The sequence below is a fragment of the Macaca thibetana genome, chromosome 5 (genome assembly GCF_024542745.1).
Source record: "Macaca thibetana thibetana isolate TM-01 chromosome 5, ASM2454274v1, whole genome shotgun sequence".
NCBI lineage: Eukaryota > Metazoa > Chordata > Mammalia > Primates > Cercopithecidae > Macaca > Macaca thibetana.
In genome coordinates, this window is record NC_065582.1 from 185,308,902 (window position 1) to 185,333,296 (window position 24,395).

A 24,395-nucleotide genomic window follows, 5' to 3' on the forward strand; every position below is an offset into this window, starting at 1 on the left:
GATGAAAGAAATCAAAGATCTGAATAAATGAAGAGAGATTCTGTGTTCATCAATTGGAAGATACATTATTTCTAAGACAGCAATTTTTCCCAACTTGATCTACAGATTTAATGTAGTCCCAATGACACTACTAGTAAGCTATTTTGTGGATATTGACAAACTGACTCTAAGGTTTATGTGGAAACGCAACAAACCCAGAATAGCTAGCACAATACTGCAGAAGAAAGAAAAGTAGAGTGCTGACATTCCCAACTTCAAGACTTACTCTAAACCTACAGTGATCAAGACGGTCTACGGTCTGGTATCGTGGACGAATAAACACATACGACAGTGGAACAGAATAAAGAGCTCAGGAACAGACTCACACCAACAGAGCCACCTGATCTTTGACAAAAGAGCAAAAGCAACACAATGGAGAAAAGGTGGCCTTTTTCAACACATGGTGCTGGATCAACTGGACTTCCACATGCCAACAACACCACCACAAAAAATTAATCCAGATGCAGACCTTACACCTTTCAGAAAATGAATCACACATCTAATGTAAAATACAAATCTATATGACTTCTAGCAGACAACAAGAGAAAATCTAGGTGACCTTGGGTTTAGTGATGAGTTTTTAGATACAACACAAAATACAATCCATGAAGGAAAAAAAATACTAAGTTGGATTTTTTTTTTTTTTCCGAGATGGGAGTCTCGCTCTGTGATCCAGGCTGGAGTGCAATGGTGTGATCTCAGCTCACTGCAACCTCCGTCTCCCAGGTTCAAGCGATTCTCCTGCCTCGGCCTCCTGAGTAAGTGGGATTACAGGTGCCCACTACCATGCCCAGCTAATTTTCATATTTTTTTAGTAGAGATGGGGTTTCACCATCTTGGCCAGGCTGATCTCGAACTCCTGACATCAGGTGATTGGCCTGCCTTGGCCTCCCAAAGTGCTGGGATTACAGGCATGAGCCACCATGCCTGGCCAATTGGACTTTATTATAATAAAATTTAAAACTATTTTGCAAAATACAGTGTAAAGTGAATTAAAAGACAAGCCACATCCTGGTAGAAAATATTTGCAAATCATTCTTCTGTTTTTGTAGAGATGGGGTCTTGCTATATTGCCCAGGTTGGTCTCAAATTCCTGGCCTCAAGTGATTCTCCCGCCTCAGCCTTCCTATAGAGGGAGCCACTGCTCCTGGTCTCAGCATCACCTTTTTTTTTTTCTCTCTCTCTTTTTTTTTTTGAGATGGAGTCTTGTTCTGTTGCCCAGGCTGGAGTGCAGTGGTACAATCTCAGCTCACTGCAGGTCCTGGGCAGGAGGACCTGAGGAGGAGAACCCAGTTCCTGGGTTCAAGCAATTCTCCTGCCTCAGCCTCCCGAGTAGCTGGGACTGCAGGCATGCACCACCGTGTCTGGATAATTTTTTGTATTTTAATAGAGACGGTTTCACCGTGTTGCCCGGGCTGGTCTCAAACTCTTGACCTCAGGTGATCTGCCTGCCCTGACCTCCCAAAGTGCTGGGATTAGAGACATGAGCCACCACGCCCGGCCTGAGCATGACTTTTGAATACAAGTTTAACTTTCTCATGCCAGAAGCAGGGCTTAGTCACCCTTGACAGTTTCCAGTTCTGCACCTAAATGGCTCAAGCTGAAAGCAGCCACAAGAACTTAGAGGCATCTCTCCTGCACAGAAGCCTGGGCTTCCCACTTCTCCCCCTTTCCTTTAGAAAAGGCCGTTCAGACATTTGCCCATGAACTTAAGGGACACGCTCTCTATTCCCTCATGTTTGCTCTAGCAGAGCCCCTGCTCTGCCTGACTTGCCATTTCTGCCTCCTGTGAACAGTGGACCCCCAGAAAAACATCACAGAACTGCCGTCCTACCATCCTGGGCAGCACAGCAAGACTCTGTCTCTAAAAAAAATTACCCAGGTGTGGTGGGGCACACCTGTAGTCCCAGCTACTTGGAAGGCTGAGGCAGGAGAATTGCTTGAATCTGGGAGGCAGAGGTTGCAGTGAGCCGAGATCGCGCCATTGCACCCTCCCAGCCTGGACGGAGTCTCACGCTGACAGAGTGGCCGGATCTCGGCTCACTGCACCCGCCTATTCTCCAATAAATACAATAAATTTTTAGTAGTAAATAAAAATAAAACTCAGGCTTTCTTTAAATGATAAGAAAACAAATAACCCAATCAAACAGGGCAAAAGATCTGAACAGACAACTCACCAAAGATTAAGACGTACAGATGGCAGATATGTAAATGAAAAGACGTGCGACATCATCTGTCATTAGGGGATTGTAAATTACAACAATAATGAGATGCTACCGTACACCCATCAGATTGCAGTGCCACCAAACGCTGGTGAGATTGCAGAGCAGCAGGAAATCTCACTCATCACTGGTGGGAAGGAACCGAGCAAGCCGCCTTCTGGCCTCAGTAAGACTGAAGGCAAAAGAAACTCTTCATCAACCCCGTATTCTACTCGGCGACACAGTTCTCCGTGGGGTGCGGGTGAACAATCCTGACACGGCTATACCCCTGCGCTGGAATCAGACAATTAAGTGCATGGGCAGAGGATGGCTCCCAGGCGTTCCACTGTTGGATGGGAATTCACATAGCAGCAAGAGGAAGAAGCCAGAATGAGCTGCTGTGGGCCAGGGCTGGAGACGTCAGCTCGAGCGCAATGGTCACGCGCAGGAACATTTGCAGCTCTGTGCACACTCAGGGGACTCGCAAAGGCTGGCAGAGCATGGCTGCCTCTCGCTCTGCTGGCCGAGACGGCCTGGAAGCAGTGACTCCTGCGACCAGCACTGCCAGCCCCCAGGCCGCGGCTCCTGTTACTGCTTTCCAACAGAAGGAGCCGGGCTCCCTGGAGAAGTGGCTGATGGCAAGACCAGGGCAGGAAATACACAATGAGCCGGGGGCATCCTGTGGAGCTAAAAAGTGAGGAATTTCAAAACCAAGCCAGGCTGAGCGCAGTGCCTCACACCAGTGATCCCAGCACTTTGGGAGACTGAGGTGAGCGGATCACTTGAGGTCAGGAGTTGGAGACCATCCTGGCAACATGGTGAAACCCCGTCTCTACTAAAAATACAAAATTAGCCGGGCGTGGTGGTGCACACCTGTGATCGAAGCTACTTGGGAGGCTGAGGCAGGAAATCGCTTGAACTTGGGGGCAGAGGTTGTAGTGAGCCGAGATGGACCCCATCTCAAAAACAAAACAAAACAAAACAAAAATAAAAAACACATAAAAAACCAAAAAATAAACCAAAGCAAAACCCCACAGTGATGGGGTCATGTCAAAAGAGCACAGGAGCCAAGCAGAAGAGCTCCCAGGGGCCAAAGCTGGACTCACATGAGCAAGAAAATAAACAAAATCGTGTTGAATTATAACCTAAGCATACAACACTCCTAAGTCTAGACTGACATAAATAAATGGTTGAATAACTTAGTAAATGGGGAAAAGGGACAAATCTCTCATGCAAAATAATTCCAGATAAATTACACAGATGGTCTCCCTGGTCCCTGGTTCCCACGGCCCTGGCCTGTGGGAGGCCTGCTTGGATTGGGGCTGCTTGGTCAGGGGCCCTGCCCGCCTTTCCAGACTGCCCCTGAGGCAGCCCTGAGGCCAGGAGGAGGCCCCTAAACCCGCCAGATGCTGAGATAAAGACCTCAGCCTCTCGCCATGTTCAGCAGGCTCGCAGCAGGTGACCAGGGCCAGGCAGCGTCCGCAGGCAGAACAAGACACGGGGAAGGCAGGAGGTGACCCGCCGTCTTTACAGTTCTCCTTTGTGGCTCAGCCCCAAGGCCACTGTGTGGACGGCTTCCCAGCCCCAACATAGAGCCTCCTTCCCCTGGCCCACTCACTATCCATCCAGGTCTCCCCTGAGCCAGGGTCTTAGACGGGAGGACCGCCTGCCCTGGAGGTCACCCCCCTGCATTTTCCCACACACCTTGGCACACCTGACTCCATAAGGTCCTTGGGCCTCCGTCCCCAACATCTCGGCCAGGGTCGGACCTGCCCCCGTGCCCTCTCTCAGCCAGGGCCGGACCTGCCCCCGTGCCCTCTCTCAGCCAGGGCCGGACCTGCCCCCGTGCCCTCTCTCAGCCAGGGTCGGACCTGCCCCCGTACCCTCTCTCAGCCAAGGCCGGACCTGCCCCCGTGCCCTCTCTCAGCCAGGGTCGGACCTGCCCCCGTGCCCTCTCTCGGCCAGGGCCGGACCTGCCCCCGTACCCTCTCTCAGCCAGGGCCGGACCTGCCCCCGTACCCTCTCTCAGCCAGGGCCGGACCTGCCCCCGTACCCTCTCAGCCAGGGTCGGACCTGCCCCCGTACCCTCTCATCCAGGGCCGGACCTGCCCCCGTACCCTCTCAGCCAGGGCCGGACCTGCCCCCGTACCCTCTCAGCCAAGGCCGGACCTGCCCCCGTGCCCTCTCAGCCAAGGCCGGACCTGCCCCCGTACCCTCTCAGCCAGGGCCGGACCTGCCCCCGTACCCTCTCAGCCAGGGTCGGACCTGCCCCCGTACCCTCTCAGCCAGGGCCGGGCCTGCCCCCGTACCCTCTCATCCAGGGCCGGACCTGCCCCCGTACCCTCTCATCCAGGGCCGGACCTGCCCCCGTACCCTCTCTCAGCCAGGGCTGGACCTGCCCCCGTACCCTCTCATCCAGGGCCGGACCTGCCCCCGTACCCTCTCATCCAGGGCCGGACCTGCCCCCGTACCCTCTCTCAGCCAAGGCCGGACCTGCCCCCGTACCCTCTCATCCAGGGCCGGACCTGCCCCCGTACCCTCTCTCAGCCAGGGTCGGACCTGCCCCCGTACCCTCTCAGCCAAGGCCGGACCTGTCCCCGTGCCCTCTCAGCCAGGGCCGGATCTGCTCACTCATCACTCATGCTGGCTCCTCCCAAGGTGGTCAGGGGTGGCCTCTAGGAACGGTGCCCCTTTCCCCCTCTGCAGGTGCCTCACACCCGCTCTGGCTGGATCGCAGGCAGGTGGCAGATGCGTCTGGCCGTTGCAGCTCAGCACAGCCACAGAAGCCGTGGGCCCTCCTCTCCCCGGAGCAATGCCCACCCCGGGACCTGCCCAGGCGAGCACAATACCACCCGCCACCACCGGCCTCTGCGCAGGCAGCGAGACGGGGGAGCCGTGCTCAGCGTGTGGTACCTGGCCGCGGCGCGTCTCGCAGTTGTGGAGGTAGCTCAGGTGATAGATCTTCAGGTCCAACGTGGCGAAATTCAGGTACTTCAAGAACACCTGAAACGGGAATCGCCACAAGAGGAGTTAAAATTCCAGCTTTCAGACATGTGCCCCCGTGGGTATTCTGCAGGAGAAACATGCCCTCCTGAGGCTGCCCAGACACACCGGGAAGCTGTGCCCAGCACACAGACATGGACTGGCACACACAAGCTCAGGTGCACAGGGCGGGCACGCAAGCTGTCTCTCTCTCTGTCACACACACACACACACACACAGGTGTGCGCAGACACGCAGGAGCACAGCGATGTGCAGACGAGCACATGGAGCTCAACAGCCCAGCAGACACGCAGCACAGAACACGTGGGCGGGCAGGCGGGCAGGCAGACGTGCCACACAGAACACGCAGGTGGGCAGGCGGGCAAGGAGGCAGACACGCGGCTGCCCAGGCGCCCCCCGTACTCACGTCTTCGTCTTCGCTGGTGAAGAATGGGCCGTTGAGCTTGTTCACCGCCATGATCACCGCCACGACGTCTTTGCCGTTCATGATGGGTGTGGCCAGGATATTCTTTGTCTTGTAGTCAGTGAGCTCGTCAGCAAATGAGCTGAAGTGAGGGCACTGCCGCAGGAGAGGAAAGAGGCTAAAGAGGCTGTCGCTGCGTGGGCCTGGGGCCCGCACCACTGGGGTTGCTGCCAAGCTCTGCGGAGGCCACTGCCATCCAGGTGTGAGGCGCCCGGGGGCCCTGCTGGGCACTGGAACGTGGCCACTGGGCGATGAGAGCTGGGCCTGTCCCTGTGACTCCAGCCTGGCTCCGTGCACCTCTGTGCAGAGGACGCTGGTGCCCCACAGTGCTCAGTCCAGCAGACCTATGCAGGCCTCACCGGTGGCCCCACCCTGCCTGGCACCTCCTGTGCCGTCCCACACCTGCCACCCTCCAGCAGCGTTGGGCCTCCTGGATGCTTGTTGAGCCTGCCTGCTCACCTTGTCCCTGAAGCCTCCTGGTGTCCGCCACCCTCTCCTGCCTTCAGCCCCCTTCAGGACACTCCTACACTCTTCCCCAAGAGACAGCCCTTGGTAGGATGCGGGATGAGCCCATTCTGATTGCGGGCTTGTTCGTGGGACACTTTAGGCAGGGCAGGTGCAGCTGGCAAGCCGGGGTGGGAGTCCTGGCAGCCCTGGGGTCTGTACGCTACCTCTCTGGCCTCCCAGGCCCACACTCCCAGGGTCTGCTCCCTGGGGTCTGGGGCCCACTGTGATGAGAACTTTGCCTGCCTCTGGCTCCTGGGGGCTCCCCACCTACCCTCACTCCTACCCTCACTCCCACCAGATTCAGAGCAGCCCCTCCTCTCTTTGGTTTTAGGTTCCGGCCCCCCAAGGAACAGGTCAGCTGAGCTCTGCCTCTGCCCAGACGCACTGAGGGTTACTGAGACCAGGCACCCCCAGGCGACCAGGATTCTGTCCTTCAGAGAGTTGGATGTGACCCCAGACCCTCCTCTTACTTCCTGATTCTGACATTGTTTACATGAGGCCAGGGTGCCCTGGGGCAGTGACCCAGATCAATGGCTCCCGAGTAGGCCCTGCTGGGGTCTGGACTTCCCACCTGTACGACCTGTAGCAGGCACAGGGCAGTTCTACGGCCTTCTCCTCACTAGCCCACGAGGCAAAAATAACAGGCTCTGCCCTCGGCCACTGCACCAGCTGAACGGGAGCCCCTGGGATGCGCCTCACATCTCGTGCTGTTTCTAGGGACGGCAGCCCTGCGGCGGCAGAGGGCGACTCCTCGCAACTTCCCTCCACCCGCTTCCCCAGAGGAAGCCTGCTGGGGGCTGGCCGAGGTGCCAGAATGCTCCTAAATGGCACCCATCCTTCCTGCTCCTCCCTTCCTGATTCTTGGAGATGCAGCTGCTGCCCATAGCCACGTAGGCTGGCGTTGAAGGAAAACCAGCGTTTAAAAATGGTGCGGCAGGAAGACGGGTGAGTGAGCCCTGGCAGGCGTGGCAGCATGGGCAGTGGGGGCAACCATCCCTTTACTGGATCTGAAACAGAGGGGTGGTCCCTGAGGGAGGACTCATCTCACCACCTGCATCCCCTAAGGGCTCATCTCGGCACCTGCGTCCCCTGAGCCAAGCACAGCACACTCCTGCCTGCTTGTTGTGGTGCCTGTTGTGCCTGTGGCGGTTTGGACAGTGTCTCCCCCACCAGCCGTCAGTGCTACAGTGGCCACCATGTGTGCTCTCTGCTGAATTCAGATTCTCTGTGACTGTTTCCCTCCCTTTCTACCTGGAGTCCATCCTTTTAACCTATCCCTTGCCAACCTCACTGACACTCTCGCTTGGGGCCCTTCCCTGGCTGCTGACCTTCACAGCATGACACCTGGACATAAACCAGCGATTCTGGAAAGAGCACAGCGTGATCCTGAGACAGCGCCACACAGATCCACACAATGTGACCCTCATAACCCTCAGATGGCACCACACGGATCCACACAAAAGGATGCTCAGACGGTGCCTCCTGGATCCACATGTGATCCTCAGATGGCATCACACAAGATGACCCTCAGATGGTGCCACACACAAATCCACGTGACCCTCAGACAGTGCCACACGGATCCACACAGCATGACTCTCAGCTGATGCCACATGGATTCACACAATGTGACCCTCAGATGGTGCCACACAGATCACAGCATGGCACCTGGACATATACCAGCAATTCTGGAAAGAGCACAACATGACCCTCAGACAGCGCCACAGGGATCCACACAATGTAACCCTCAGAAACACAACGTGACCGTCAGATGGTGTCACACGGATTCACACAATGTGACCCTCAGACGGCACCACAGGGATCCACACAATGTGACCCTCAGAAACACAACATGACCGTCAGACAGCGCCACAGGGATCCACACAATGTAACCCTCAGAAACACAACGTGACCGTCAGATGGTGTCACACGGATCCACACAATGTGACCCTCAGACGGCACCACAGGGATCCACACAATGTAACCCTCAGAAACACAACGTGACCGTCAGACAGCGCCACAGGGATCCACACAACGTGACCCTCAGACAGCGCCACAGGGATCCACACAACGTGACCCTCAGACAGCGCCACAGGGATCCATACAACGTAACCCTCAGAAACACAACGTGACCGTCAGACAGCGCCACAAGGATCCACACAATGTGACCCTCAGATGGTGCCCCATAGTCACACAGGCTATGGTTGATGAATGTTCAGCCTCACTTCTCTTGCCAGCCTTGTCTCTACCAGTTTCTTCCTGGATCTCAGACCTGGCTGTCATTTCTCTCTGCCCCACACATTTTCACAGCTCTAGTTTCACAAAGAAAGTATGGGAGCAGCCACAGAGCCTTCCCGCCTCTCTCTTGTGGCCTGCCCTCCACCCAAGAACCTCACACTATTTGTCACCTTCTCTTCTTCATAGTCTCTCCCCATCCTGGGATTTAAGTGCGCTCGGGACTCTGTAAAATGCTCTCTCAGCCCGTTCGTCTGCCGTCCTCTCTCCTTCACAGCTGCTCCTGGATCCCTTGCCTTCCTGGCTGCATCACTGGTCTCAGCAGGTGCCCGGCTCCATTTCAGCTCTCCCAGCTGAGGTGGGTGGGCCGCAGTTACCATCCTGATGCCAACAGCCTCTCTCCTTCACCGCTGACCCCATTCCCTGGTCCTTCCAGGCCTGTGCCAGATACACCCTTGGCCCCAGCACTGAGACCTTCACCCTGAGGTTTTGTGACTGCAGCCCCCTGGTGTCTCCCCAGCCCTCGCACCCTTAGGAGCGAGAGGAACAGCTCCTTAGAGGTCCAGAGCAGGCAGCCAGAACTGGGGCTTGGCCGCCGCGGAGGTTCTGCCAGAAGCTATGCTCCTCCGAGCAGATGGTTTTGAGTGAGGTTGCCCCTCGTTCCTCCTTCCCTGTACCTTGTCAGGCCTCTGGGAGCAGCTGGTCCAGCGACTTCCCAGGAACATCTGTACCAAGCCCCAGCTTGCACTCTGCCCTCCTCAGCTTCCCTGACACCACAGGGAATGTTTATTTTTTTGTAAATCTGCCATCAAGACTGCGAAGAGTCCCACATGGAAACATCCGGCCGCTCTCTCACTGACACCGGCTCTCCTTTCCTCGGCGTCTGGTCACTCTGCTGCCCATGCATGGATGGGCACTTGGTACCAGCCAGGCGGCAGCCACCTTGGTCCCAGCTTGGCTGGTGCAGCTTCCAGCCTCAGTGGCTAGCAGCCCGACCCCAGCCCAGCCTTCACTTCCTGGGATGACAGCCCTGCAAACTCCCCTTAGTCACAGGGACGGACCCTCGGCCTCTCCGTCCGACTGCCAGCTGCCCCACCCGTTGTGAAATGCAGCCACACCATGGTGAAGATTAACTTGTGGCCTCCACCGTCCCCCCGTCCCTCCTCTCTGGTGCCCTCTGGGCTCTGTGTCCCCTGTAGTGATGCTTGGCTGGGGGGTCCTTGCCTGCTGGTCTCTTCCTCTCCACTGTCCAGTCCGGGCTTCCCTGCTTCCCCAGAGCCTCCTGGTCACATGTGCCAGGAGCCTCACCTGGGAGCGGGCGGCAGCTGTGGACTGTCAGGCTCCTGGGAACCCCCTGCATCTGCTCTGCCTCTAGCAGGCCAGGGGGCTGTATGTGCTCACACAGCCGAGCAGCTGGGCCTGGCTCTGGGGCCTTCACACCCACTGTGGCTTCTCCAAAGCACCCCCAACCCTCCGTTCCACCGCCCAAGCCCCCCGCCTCCTCTGCCGACTGTGCTCTGCATGGCTGACGGCCGGTCCTGCCGCCCTCTTCCCTCTGTCTCCGGGTTCCCACCCAGCCCGTGTTCTCAATGCCTCTGCTCTGTCCAGCTTTGTAGTGACCACCACAGGACTGAGTCCAAGGGTCTTGATTGCTGGCGATGTGCAGGACCCTGTGATGAGGTGTTTTGGGGCAGGGGTCAGGGGACCCACTAGGATCCCGGGACGGGCCTTTGGGGTGGGTTCCCGTGACAGTCCCAGGGAGAGGAGCTGGAAGAGGGATGGAGGGTGAGGCTGCATGCGCAGCACTGCGGGGTTCGTGGCTGTTCGGCTGGGGCCGGGCTCAGAAACCGCTGCAGAGTCAGAGCCGGGGTGTGAGTCCTGCCCTGCCACTTAGTGGCCGTGGCCAAGCCCCCCCCAGCCCGCCAGGATCTTCCATCCCAGCTGCCCTCGCCGTGAACTCTTGCAGGTCTGAGGAGCCACAAAGGGGTGATGGCCTTCCCCCTCATCAGGTGTGGGCGGCCTCCCTGCCCGGGGTGCACAGCGGCGGATGGGGAAGGCCGTGCTGTCTCACAGGCCCACTCGCTCCTACCTCTCTGCACCCGACCTGTGCTTCCTTCCTGCTGAGAGGCTTGTCTGGGGGCCGTGGACACTGGGTGGCTGGGCAGGGCCTCTCACCCGGCTGCCCCGTTGGCTTCTGACATGTTGGGAGGGATGGAGGAGGGCCCAGTGTCCACCTTCTGGGACCTGTGGTTCCTGAGCCCAAGGTCTTAGGGTTCACAACCCACGCCCAGGCCTGGGCCGGGCTCCAGGAAGGTTGTGCTCAGTCCTGAGTTCCGGCAGCGCCCTCCTTGTGCAGGCCCTGGGATCTGCCTTGTCTCCCCAGGGGCTGCCGTGACACAACAAGCGTAGTTCTGGGAGCAGACAGGGCCTTAGAGCCATCAGCTGAAGCCCTGCACCTCCCAGAAGCCAGTCCCACGTGGCCTGGCACTGCCTGGGCTCCCTGTAGGCCCGAGAGTGTGAGCCCTGGGCAGCCCCTCCCTCCGTGGTGGCTCCTGGGACAGGCCCCTGGGGACAAGAGGGCCCATAGGCCAGGCTACTGCAGCCTTTGCCCTGGCCTGTCACTCTCAGCTCCAGGAGGACAGACGCTGCAGCTCAGGGAGGAGCTGGTTCCCCGGGGCCTGCCGACCCTGCAGACTCAGGGTCCACCTGTGCTCAGGAGCAGGCCGGTTTAGCCACTGCAGCTCCCTTGTGAGGCAGACATTATTTCCCCAGTGTAAACAGGGAGACAGGGCTCAGGTGGGCGAGGCTCTGGGTGGCCCGGGTGTGGCATGCCGGCCACTCACGCCCCGTCTCAGGGACTCTCGCACCACAGCCACGTGCTGCTCTCCCAAAACGGCCGGTGTGGCTCACACCCCCCGAAGAGGGCTCAGTGGGCCAGACTGAGATGTGCTCTGCCTCAGTCTCCCCTTCTGTAAACTGAGCCGTGAACCCAGAATCCCACCCTTTGGCAGTGCTTAGGGTGCTGAGATGCACTTAATGAAAATTTGCACTTAATGAAAATTTGCTTTTTTTTGGCAATTTAGACTCAAGTCTCTGTTCCCCTAGTCTGAGATAACTAAGACTCCACAGAATGGAGGGGCAGACATGACGCCCAGCCCCTCAGAGAGGCACCAGCTACACTGGGCAGGGGAGAGGCCTTGGAGGAGGTCAGTGCTGGGGCGGGTGCGGCCATGGCACGGGGGGTGGGAGTGGCAGGACCTGGAACAGCCCTGGGGAACAGGCCAGGCCGAGGGACGGACCTAGGACAGCCCAGCAGTTTGAGGGGACCCACAGAGCAGGGACGAGATACCATCAGCTGGGTGGGGACAACGGCGTGAAGGGGTGGTGGCAGCAGGGGATGAACTCCTGGCGGGAGAAGGACACAGCCCGGGCTTGCGACAGGGTGGGGACGAGAAGTTGTCTTGGAGATCGTATGCAGAAGGAAGGAAGGGAGAGAGGGAGGACGGCAGAAAAGGAGGGAGGAGGGCAGCAGGACAGGGAGGGGAGAAGGGAGGAGGGAATGGGGGGAGGGAGGAGGCAGCTGGTGTCCATCCCAGGCGCCACCACTGCGAAGTTCCCCGGCTTCCTGGTAAGCTACGCTCCTGATGCATGATTGATTTGTGGGTGCCCCACTTCTTAGGAGGGAGGTGGAGACGAAGGTAACCCCGGGGATTACTGAATCTAGGTCACTGCCTCGCTGCTTGCTTACTGCCGTTGGGATAAGAGGATTGCCACTTCCGGCCTGGTGCGGTGGTTCACACCTGTTATCCCAGCACTTTGGGAGGCCGAGGCAGGTGGATCACCTGAGGTCAGGAGTTCGAGACCAGCCTGACCAACATGACGAAACTCCGTCTCTACTAAAAATACAAAAATTAGCCAGGCGTGGTGGCAGGCGCCTGTAGTCCCAGCTACTTGGGAAGGTGAGGCAGGAGAATGGCTTGAACTCGGGAGGCGGAGCTTGCAGTGAACCAAGATCGTGCCATTGCACTCCAGCCTGGTGAGAGAGAGACTCCGTCTCAAAAAAAAAAGAGGATTGCCACTCCCTCCCCAGCTGCCTGGGAAGGAGGGACCACGCCTGCCCCTGGGCAGGCGACCTGGTGGGTAATTCCCAAGACCCATCCAGCAAGAGTGGAGGCTGCCTGGGCCCCTTGCAGCCTCCTTAGTCGTGGGGACAGAAAAGGGGAGAGGAAGCTGGGGACTGGTGCAGGACATGGAGAAGGGGCTTCTCCACCCCCCTTCTTCCTTGGAGCCTCCTTGCCAGGCAGCCCCTCAGGGCCTTTCCAGGTCTCTGCTGGCCACTGCCATCACCCAGTCTGGCAGGCACCTCACACCACACTTGTTCTCCAATCCCACCAGGGCCGCCTCTGTCCTCAGGAAGTATCTGCCCCAGCCTGTGCTTTGCATGGACAGGCCCTGGCCTTCCCACCTTCAGTGACCCCAGTGAGCCTGTCTCAATTCTCAGTCTCTCGTCCCTCCCCAGTCCCACCCTGGACCCCCGTGCTCAGAGGCTCCCAGGTTTGTTCCTCCCTGGCGGCCAGTGTTGGCTCCCATGGGATAAAGCTGCTTCTGCCACGGTGGGAACTTGGGGTTTCCCCGGCTCCCCTTTCTTTCTGGGCATCTGCACCACCTTCAGCTGTGACCTCTTCTTCCCAAATCCCAAGGCAGGGCCTCCCTCCCAGCCCAGAGGGCCCTGAAGCCCCCACCTGGGCTGTCTTCCTGGAAGCCGGGGGTCCTCACACGACCTACACGGTCCCCACCATGGGACACCCAGATTTGGGCCTGAGTCTGCTTCAGCCGAGGCTCCCAGACTCAGGCCTCACCAACTCAGTGGCCACACGATGTCAGCTTGAGCCAGAAGCTCTGAGCCGGAGAGGCAGGCGGCCAGGGCACAGTGCCCGGCGGGGGCTCTGGGTACTCGCTCCTCTGCACAGAACAAGCCTGTGCCCTGATAAGAGGCCTCCCTGGAGGCCTGAGTATCTGAGCTGACCCTCAGACACCTGGGACAGGTGCAGGAGATGCACACAGCCGCCTCCCCGAGGCTCCGCACAGACCCACCTCGGCCACGTCCTTGACATTCACCATCTTCTTGGTCTGAGCCACGTGGCCCACGACCCCGATGTCCAGCGGGAAGACGATCTCGGAGTCGGGGGGCACCAGGCAGTCCTCCAGGACGCTGTCCGGCTGCACGCTGAAGAGCCTGGTGGCCAGCTCGGCCACACCGTTGCGCTGGCGGTACATGAAGAGGCTGCAGCGGTCGGCCTGCAGGAGGGTGCAGAGGCGCCGCAGGACCTTGAAGACCACGCGCTCCATGTTGATGTTCTCCTGCATGTCCTGCACCAGCTCCAGCAGCGCCTCGCTCTCCTCCACCTGGCAGAGCTCCCGGAAGCTGTTGCAGTCCGGCGGGCACCTGTCCTCGCAGGCCGCGGCCACATTCTCGGGGCTCAGTTTCTTCCCAAAGTACTGGCGGGCGAAATCAGGGTTCTGGTCGAGAAAGCTCCGGGCCTGCTCCTCACTGAGGCTCATGGTGGCTGCCTGTCCCTGGAGACGCTGCTGCTCCGGGCACGCATGGACTCCCGGGAAAACCCTGTCCTCAGCAAAGTCTTTCTTAGTGAGATTAGGAACCCCGGGGGCGGGCCAGCTGACTCACTCCCACAAACGGGGGCCTGCGCTCCCTCTGCTCAGACCCCGGGACTTCCCACCTTCCGGGAAAACCAGGCCCCGTGGAATGAGGGCTGGGAGTAACCGCTGGGGGACATCCTGCCTGTTGCAGGGGTCATGGGCGACTGGGCACAGGCATTTGGCTTCCAGCAGACCAAGCCCTGAGAACTAATTCCCTGAGGAGGTGATCCCACACACAGCATGACACTTTTTGCCAGCGGAGCTCCCTGAGGGTTTGGGTTGGTCCCACAGGCGGCCCCAGGCCCTCCTGGGAGCCGAGACCTGGGCTCGGGTGTGCTGGGGAGGTGGTGGGACCCTGGCCCTGCCTCCAGGAGACACAGTTTACCCTGTGCAGGGAGAGGGGGCTGGGTAAGCACACCCAGGACCCAAATGCCCAGAGGCCAGCAAGGGGACCCTGGATGTGGAGGTGGGACCACATGCACCTTCCCCCACACTCTGAGGGATCCAGAGTCGCTAGTCAGCCTTTACCTGCTGTCAGGCCCCAGCCGGGACAAGCTTCGGGGTGACGCTGCTCTGAGGCCACATGGCTGTCGGTAGCAGGAGGACCTGAATGGTGGGGGCTGCCTGGCAATGAAGCCCAGCCTCTCCTCTCCGCTGTCACCGCAGCAAGCCCTGCCTGCTCCCACAGGACTCGGCTCCTGGGCCAGCTCCCCACCGGCCGGCAGGGGTGATGTGGCCGGAAGCACCTTGGCTGGGTCTGGCATGGGCGCCGGCCTGGCGGGCGGGTGGCAGTGTTCCTAACTTCCCTGAATATAAAAACGCTGATTGCCGCTTTCCAGGCACCTTCATGCTGCCAGATCCTGGGCTTGAGGTTTCTTCCCATCTTTTCCAGTTTGTCCGTCCGTGTTGTCACCAAGCTTTTAACCAGGGTGCAAGGTTTTCATGTGGTTCTTTTACTGCACTCTGCTGGTAGACGCGTGTGCACACGTGCATGAGTGTGCGCATACGTGTGTGCACGGAGCGTGAGTGTGAGCACATGTAGGTGTGTGTGTTCGTGTGTGAGCACGTGTGCATGACAGCCAGGTGCCCTCTGGAGCGCACAGTTCTCTCAGCACGAGGCCGGGCCCTGGGCTGCAGCTGCCTGTCTCGGGGCTGCTCTGAGTGCAGCAGCAGCACCGTCCACCGTCCACCGTGGGCCCAGCTGGGCGTGCGAAGCGTGCCCTTGTGCCATGACGTTCCTGCCTCCGCTTAGTCACAAAGTCGCTTCCTTTCAGGGATCTGCTGAGAGGCCTCCCCTTTTTCCTAAAAAGAGTGAATTCTCACTGGGGACAGGGAGTGGGGATGTGGGTGGGGGCAGGGGTTGCGGGGCCGCTGCAGTGCTTGGGTTTGGGGCCAGGGTAGAGGGTGGCCTGCTTTGCATTCAGTCCCAGATCAGCCTCCAGAGCCTGCCGGGTGCAGTCCCCGACTCCCAGGGACGAGCTCACATTGCTCTCCACTTGACCTGGTCAGAGGGGCCTCGCCCTGGTGCAGCCTGCAGGGGCTCCCAGTTGGCCACTTGCTCCGCTCTTGGGGTTTTGTGCTGTGCGTGCCAAGCTTAGTCCTCGGCCAAAGCCCCATGTGGCCCTGCGCAGATCGTTGGAGCCTGTTGAGTGCACAGATCCCTCCTCAGCAGCAATCTTCTCTGCAAGCTGCAGCCACCGCTGCCTCCCCAGGGCCAATCTGTCTTCCAAGCTTCATGAGATCTCAAAACAGTAATTCATTTTTGTCTCCCAATTTTCCATAACAACACGTAAATAATTGCTATCATAAATTAGTAGAGCCTCATGTAAGGTAATTCCTAATTTGTGTCTACACAGTGCTCAGCCGATTTTCAAAATAATGAAGATGTTTTCATGTGAATGGAGTGCCCTTGTGTTGTGCACAACCTGAGCAACTGTGCATCGTAGCCCTCTAGTATCCCAGAGAGGCTCTGATTTCCCATGTTGGATGGATCCCGAAACTCTGCAGCAAGCATCTCATGATTAGGAGAACTAGAGTCTTTTTAAAGATTATTTTCTCCCCTATTATCCCATAGTGATCATCAAAAAAAATCTTTAAAATGTAGATGGCATGGGTATGAATGTTAGAATGGCAACTCTCTGGAGAAACAATCAATGAGCTGGTAGAAAGGAATGAAATTATAAAGGACAGTTGAACAGAGAGGATTATCAGCAGATGAGAGCTGTGGCTGCCTGATTTAAAGGGGCAGGGGAAGTCCACAAAAAGGCCACAGGCCAGCCTGGCCAACTTAGTGAACCCCCATCTCTACTAAAAATACAAAAATTGGTTGGGTGTGGTGGTGCATGCCTGTAATCCCAGCACTTTGGGAGGCCGAGGCGGGCAGATCACCTGAGGTCAGGAGTTCGAGACCATCTTGGCCAACATGGTGAATCCCCATCTCTACTAAAAATACAAAAATTGGCTGGGTGTGGTGGCGGGCGCCTGTAATCCCAGCTACTCGGGTGGCTCAGGCACAAAACTCGCTTTAACCCGGGAAGTGGAGGTTGCCATGAGCCGAGATCACACCACTGTACTCCAGCCTGAGCAATAGAGTGAGACTGTCTCAAAAAAAAAAAAAAAAAAAAAGCCACAGGAAGGTCCCCTGTGAGAAGCACTGATTCACCCCACAGCTCCGGAGGACCAAGAGACTCAGACCCTGGGGCTGGTGTCAGTTGGAACTCCCCAGGAAGCAGATGCTGGGAAGCAGGTTCACTGTTGATTTGTTTGGATGTTGGTCCCCTCCAAGCCTCATGTTGAAATGTGATCCCTGATGTTGGAGGTGGGGCCTGGTGGGAGGTGATTAGGTCCTGGAGGTGGATCCCTCACGAATAGCTGCTACCCCTCTTGTGGGGCGGAGTTCTCCCTCTCACCTCCTGTGAGCTCAGGTTGTTGGAGCCTGGCCCCCACACCCCACCACCCTTCTTCTCCCACCCTGGCCTGCTGGGCCCCTTCACCTCCCCCACGAGTGGAAGCTCCTGAAGCTGTCACCAGAAGCAGACCCTGGTGCCAGACTTCCTGTACAGCCTGCAGAACCGTGAGCCAGAGAAACCTCTTTCTTCATAAATGACCCAGCGCCAGGTGATCCTTTACAGCAACACAGCTGCACGAAGACAGCACGCCCTGGACTCCGCCCAGACTCCCGACCGAGGCCCTGGACTCAGCCCAGACTCCTGACTGACGCCCTGGACTCCAGCATGCCCTGGACTCAGCCCGGACTCCTGACTGACGCCCTGGACTCCAGCATGCCCTGGACTCAGCCCGGACTCCTGACTGACGCCCTGGACTCCAGCCCAGACTCCTGACTGACGCCCTGGACTCCAGCATGCCCTGGACTCAGCCCGGACTCCTGACTGACGCCCTGGACTCCAGCATGCCCTGGACTCAGCCCGGACTCCTGACTGACGCCCTGGACTCCAGCATGCCCTGGACTCAGCCCGGACTCCCAACTGATGCCCTGGACTCAGCCCGGACTCCTGACTGACGCCCTGGACTCCAGCATGCCCTGGACTCAGCCCGGACTCCCAACTGATGCCCTGGACTCAGCCCGGACTCCTGACTGACGCCCTGGACTCCAGCACGCCTTGGACTCAGCCCGGACTCCCGACCGACGCCCTGGACTCAGCCCAGACTCCCGACCGACGCCCTGGACTCCAGCATGTCCTGGACTCAGCCCGGACTCCCGACCGGCGCCCTGGACTCAGCCCAGACTCCCGACTGACGCCCTGGACTCCAGCATGTCCTGGACTCAGCCCGGACTCCCGACCGGCGCCCTGGACTCAGCCCGGACTCCCGACTGGCGCCCTGGACTCGGCCCGGACTCCCAACTGACGCGCTGGACTCGGCTCGGACTCCCGACTGACGCTTTGGACTCCAGCATGCCCTGGACTCAGTCCAGACTCCCGTCCGATGCCCTGGACTCGGCCTGGACTCCCGACTGACGCCCTGGACTCGGCCCGGACTCCCAACTGACGCGCTGGACTCAGCTCGGACTCCTGACCGACGCCCTGGACTCCAGCATGCCCCGGACTCAGCCCGGACTCCCGACCGACGCCCTGGACTCAGCCCAGACTCCCGACTGACGCCCTGGACTCCAGCATGTCCTGGACTCAGCCCGGACTCCTGACCGGCGCCCTGGACTCAGCCCGGACTCCCGACTGGCGCCCTGGACTCGGCCCGGACTCCCAACTGACGCGCTGGACTCGGCTCGGACTCCCGACTGACGCTTTGGACTCCAGCATGCCCTGGACTCAGTCCAGACTCCCGTCCGATGCCCTGGACTCGGCCTGGACTCCCGACTGACACCCTGGACTCGGCCCGGACTCCCAACTGACGCACTGGACTCAGCCCGGACTCCCGACCGACGCCCTGGACTCAGCCCAGACTCCCGACTAACACCCTGGACTCCAGCATGTCCTGGACTCAGCCCGGACTCCCGACCGACGCCCTGGACTCAGCCCAGACTCCCGACTGACGCTTTGGACTCCAGCATGCCCTGGACTCAGTCCAGACTCCCGTCCGATGCCCTGGACTCGGCCCGGACTCCCGACCGACGCCCTGGACTCAGCCCGGACTCCCGACCGACACCCTGGACTCAGCCCAGACTCCCGACTGATGCTTTGGACTCCAGCATGCCCTGGACTCAGTCCAGACTCCCGTCCGATGCCCTGGACTCGGCCCGGACTCCCGACCGACGCCCTGGACTCAGCCCAGACTCCCGACTGACGCCCTGGACTTGGCCCGGACTCCTGTCTGACGCCCTGGACTCCAGCATGCCCTGGACTCAGCCTCAGGGGAGGACTCTAGAGACCTCCCAATACCATGAACCAGCATCAACCCACATGCACGAGTCCAGGGAGACAGAACACTCACACAACCGGTTATGAAAGCAACTTTATTCCTCACAGGCAGGCAGCAGGGAACAGCAGAAGCCTAGGATCCATAGTGAGCCGGTCCCCGAGGCTCGGAAAAGCTGCCCAGAACGAAAGGAGCCTTCTCTGTGTGCCCCGCTTCGCACCACAGCTGAGGGATCCCAAAGGTGCTCTGGGTTCCATAGCCAGGGGTGACCTGACTCACGGGGCTACAGTGTGCGGGACATCCTGCCCTAGGAGGCAGAGCCAGGGCTGTCCAGCCGGTCCCTCCCTAGACCAGGTGGTTACATTCCTGGCACATTCTTCAGGTATTCTCGAGAACCACGCATGAAAAGGGAGGGCCTTGTTCGTTCCAAGACCATCTGGGACTTCTCCTGCAGACACCAAGACAGAATAGGAAGTGGATTTATGGGATGGGGACTCCCTGTGAGGGGTAGAAGGGAGATGAAGGAGGAGCAGGTGGGGAACCCCAGGTAAGGGTGTGGTTGTGGCACCTGTGGAAGGAGAGAAAAGGAAGGTGGCTGGGCAGGACCAGCCTCAGGCTGCAGCTCAAGACCGTACTAGCCTTTCGGGAAAGAATGCCTTTTGGGGGAGCCCCTGCGCATGGAACTTTCTGAGTCTAGCACCTGCCATTGCCCAAACTGGACTTCCAGTCTCTGGTGCCTCATGTGAGGAGCTCAGGAGCTGCTGCCCCACCCGAACAACAAGTCAGCTGAGCAGACTGAAAATCAACAATTCTTCCCACAACCAAAAGAGCAGCAAAGACATGGGTACCTGGTACGCAAGGGGCTGGCAGGCGCTGGCCTGTCAATCAGGGGCCATGGTTTGCCAGAGCAGAAACGCATCAGTGGAAACCACCTCAGGAGCTTGTTCCAGGGCAGGGAAACCTGAACTGTAGCTGATGAATCCCTGGAGGCTCAGTGTGGGCAACTCCAAACTCCTCCAGGGGGACCCAGTCATGGCGGACACCACGGGGGACCCTGTCATGGCAGATACCACAGTGGGGGGGACCCTGTCATGGCAGATACCACAGTGGGGGGACCCTGTCATGGTGGATACCACAGTGGGGGGGACCCTGTCATGGCAGACACCACGGTGGGGGATCCAGTCATGGCGGACACCACAGTCAGGGGGGACCCTGTCATGGCAGACACCATGGTTGGGGGGGACCCAGTCATGGCAGACACCACGGCGGGGGGGAACTCAGTCATGGCGGATACCATGGTGGGGGGGACTCAGTCATGGCGGACACCACGGCAGGGGGGGACCCAGTCATGGCGGATACCATGGTGGGGGGGGGACGCAGTCATGGCGGACACCACGGGGGATCCACTCATGGCGGACACCACAGGGGGAGGGGCCCAGTCATGGTGGACACCATGGGGGGACCCAGTCGTGGCGGACACCACATGTGTGTGTTTTACCCCAGGAGTTCTAACACATTCTCACAGTGAATATCAGAGAAAAATCTCATTCTGCAGATAGGAGGACAGAAAATGGAATCATTTTGAAACACAGCAGAACATTCTGTCCTTAACAAGAGCTGCCCTCAGGAGAAACTGTTACCCAAAGTATAACCTGACCGGGGAAGAGAAATATCCAACTTCCACCCCCTCGAGCCATCCTGTCCCACCTAAGAAGGTGAGGGGTGGGCAGCTGAGAAACCCTTGTGAAGTTCACAGCCCAATGCACAGGTTCACCAAAGACTGAGTCCTGGGTAGAAGGTTCTAGAATGCTTCCCCTCCCCCGACATCTTACGACCGCATCACTAAAGGCATCTTTACAGCAGGTCTTTATACTCTGTACATCATGTCTGGCTATCAAGAAAATATTACAAGACATACTAAAAATAAGGCAAAAAACAAAAACAAAAACCCACACCAGAATTTGAAGAGCCAGAACAACCACTGGAACCAGACATGGCAGGTACGTTGGAATTATCAGACCAGGAATTTAAAACAGCAATGATTAAGATGCCAAGGGCTCTCGTGGGTAAAGTAGACAGCACACAGGAACAGATGGGCAATGTAAGCAGACAGATGGAAAGTCTAGGAAGGAACCAAAAAGAAACAGAGAGATAGAAAACACTGCAACAGAAATGAAGACTGCCTTTGATAGGCTCATTAGTAGACTGGACACAGCTGAGGAAAGAGCCTCTGCGCTTGAGGATAGCTCAATAGAAACTTCCAAAAGTGAAAGGCAAAGAGAACAATGACTGAAAACAAACAAACAAAAAACAAACAAACAAACAGAACAGAATATCCAAAAGCTGTAGGACACCCATAAAAGGTGTAACACGAATAATACCAGAAGCAGAAGAAAGAAAGAAGAAAGAAAAGAAAAGAAAAGAAGAAGAAAGAAAGAAAGAGGGAGGAAGGGAGGAAGGGAGGAAGGAGGCCGGGTATGGTGGCTCACGCCTGTAACCCCAGCACTTTGGGAGGCCAAGGCAGGCGGATCACGAGGTCAGGAAATTCACACCATCCTGGCTAACACGGTGAAACCCCGTCTCTACTGAAAAATACAAAAAAAACTTAGCTGGGCGTGGTGGCAGACACCTGTAGTCCCAGCTACTCGGGAGGCTGAGGCAGGAGAATGGCGTGAACCCAGGAGGCAGAGCTTGCAGTGAGCCGGGATAACGCCACTGCACTCCAGCCTGGGTGGCAGAGTGAGACTGCATCTCGAAAAAATAAATAAATAAAAATAAAATTTAAAAAAAGAAAGGAAGGAAGGAAGGACAACAAAAAACCTGAAACAATAATGACTGAGGATTCCTCCAAATTAATGTCAGACACCAAACTACAGATCCAGGAAGCTCAGGGAACAAAACAAAACGATACAAAAAAATACTCCCCCCAAAGAAAACAAACAAGTAAACAAAACGACACCTAGGCACCTCATATTTAAACTACATAAAATCAAACATGAACAAATTTTGAAAGAAGCCAGAATAAAACCTCCCAACACCAACACCTTACCTGTAGAGGAACGAAGGTAAGAATGACATCCACCTTTTCTCAGGAACCACGTGTCCGAGTCCCTTTTCTGCCACTATAACAGAACACCACAGATTAGGTAAATTATAAGGAAGTTTATTTGGCTCACAATTCTGGGAGCTGGGAAGTGCAGAGCACGGTGCCGGCGTCTGGCCAGGATCAGTCTATGGTAGCGGGCAGAGCAGCGACGCAAGCACCGGGAGACAAAGAGAAAATCAGCCTGAACTCATCCTTTTATCAGGAGCCCACTCTCGAGACAATGAACCCACTCCTGAGATAATGGCACTAATCCATTCATGAGGGTGAAGCCTTCAGGAGCTAATCACCTCTCAGGGGTCCCACCTCTCAATATTGTCACGATGGCAATTAAATTTCAACGGGAGTTTTGGAGGGGACATCCGAACCACAGCACCACACAGCCGGAAGACAGCAGAGTGAGATATTTAAAGTGTTGAGAGAAAAAAAACCCACCAAGCTAAAATTCTGCACCCCATGAAATTATCCTTCAAAAGTGAAGGAGAAATAAAGACTTTTTCAGGAAAACAAAAATGGAGGGAATTTGTCGTCAGTAGACTTGCCTTGCAAAAGTCTTTTTTTTTTTTTTTTTTTTTTGAGACGGAGTCTCGCTGTGTTGCCCAGGCTGGAGTGCAGTGGCCGGATCTCAGCTCACTGCAAGCTCTGCCTCTTGGGTTTTTACGCCATTCTCCTGCCTCAGCCTCCCGAGTAGCCAGGACTACAGGCGCCTGCCACCTCGCCCAGCTAGTTTTTTGTATTTTTTAGTAGAGACGGGGTTTCACCGTGTTAGCCAGGATGGTCTCGAACTCCTGACCTCGTGATCCGCCTGTCTCGGCCTCCCAAAGTGCTGGGATTACAGGCTTGAGCCACCGCGCCCGGCCGCAAAAGTCTTAAAAGAAGCTTTTTAGAGAGAGGAAAGTGATATAGCTCAGAAACTCAAATCTACATAAAGAAAGGAGGAACATCAAAGAAGGAACAGTCAGGTAAACTAAAATTTTTAATATTCTTAGCTGATCTAACAGATAACAGCTCTAAATAATAACAACAATGCATTTCAATTATGTGTGCTTCCTTATGTATCTTACATGTGTCTTAGGTACGTATATGCTCACATATGCTTCGACATGAGGGAAACAAATGGCTTAAATCACGCAAAGGATACGAAGAAGGAGTTAAGATGACGTTGTTGTTGTCAGGAACTCATGTTATCTGTGAAGCAGTAGAGCATTTGAAAGTAGACTTGGATTCACTGGGGATGTATTGCAAATTCCAGTGCAATCACTAACTGATATTCTAAGAAAGGAGAGAAAATAGAACTGAGGATATCAGATGCTCAATTAAAATCACAAAAGGCAGAAAAAGAGTGGGAAAAAACAGGGAAAAAGAACAAGGGCAGCAAATAGAAAACAGTAACAAAATGGCAGATATTAATCCAATTATACGAATAATTACTTTGAACATCAATGGTCTAAACGCAACAATAAAAAAACAGATTTTTGGCAGGACGCAGTGGCTCACACCTGTAATCCCAGCACTTTGGGAGGCTGAGGCAGGCAGACCACATGGTCAGGAGGTCAAGACCATCCTGGCAAACATGGTGAAACCCTGTCTCTACTACAGAAAACCCAAAAATTAGGTGGGTATGGTGGTATGTACCTGTAGTCCCAGCTACTCGGGAGGCTGAGGCAGGAGACTCATTTGAACCCAGGAGGTGAAGGTTGCAGTGAGCACCACTGCACTCCAGCCTGGGCAACAAGAGTGAAACTCCATAAAAAAACAAAACAAAACAAAACAAAAAAACCGAGATTTTTACATCAGAGTGGATAAAAAATGATACCCAACTATGTATTGTGTACAAGAAACACACTTTAAAGTTAGACACATATAGACTAAAAGTAAATGAGTGAAGAAAGAGATACCATGTTTACCCTGATGGAGAGAAAGCAGGAGTAGCTCTTCTAATTCCAGACAAGGCAGACTTCAGAGCAAAGAAAGCTACCAGGGATGAAGAGAAAGCATTCCATAACGATAAAGGGGTCAAGTTGTTCAAGAAGACATAACAATCCTTAAGGGATATGCATCAAACCATGTGAGGCAGAAACTGCAAGGAGAAAGCTATGAATCCATGATCATGGTTGGAGACTTTAACACACTCAGTCAGATATGACTGAATTGTGTCTCCCCAAAACTTTATTTATTGTGCCTTGACCTCCAACGTGACTGTTTGCAGAAAAGGCTTTTAGGAGGTAATTGAGGTGAAACGAGATCACAAGGGTGGGGTCCTAATTCAACACCACTGGTGGCTTTATAAAAAGAGGATGAGATCCTCCACCACACATGTATCAAAGAAAAGCCACGTGAGGATACAGCGAGAAGG

The 24,395-nt window shown here is 56.5% G+C and overlaps 2 protein-coding genes across 2 annotated transcripts in view; both read right to left on the minus strand.

Annotated features, from left to right (window-relative positions):
• The window catches only part of PDE6B (phosphodiesterase 6B), a 43,379-nt gene extending 29,372 nt beyond the window's left edge, over nt 1-14,007 (minus strand). The window contains exons 1-3 of the mRNA XM_050790804.1: nt 13,540-14,007; nt 5,650-5,802; nt 5,154-5,243 (exon numbers count right to left, since the gene is read on the minus strand). Coding sequence (XP_050646761.1) covers nt 5,154-5,243; nt 5,650-5,802; nt 13,540-14,007 — 711 coding nt within the window. The remainder of the gene's footprint in view (nt 1-5,153; nt 5,244-5,649; nt 5,803-13,539) is intronic.
• Nucleotides 14,008-19,035: 5,028 nt separating this feature from the next.
• LOC126954473 (uncharacterized) overlaps nt 19,036-24,395 on the minus strand; it is a 39,102-nt gene continuing 33,742 nt past the window's right edge. The window contains exons 2-3 of the mRNA XM_050789976.1: nt 21,986-22,058; nt 19,036-19,384 (exon numbers count right to left, since the gene is read on the minus strand). Coding sequence (XP_050645933.1) covers nt 19,212-19,384; nt 21,986-22,058 — 246 coding nt within the window. The 3' untranslated portion in view covers nt 19,036-19,211. The remainder of the gene's footprint in view (nt 19,385-21,985; nt 22,059-24,395) is intronic.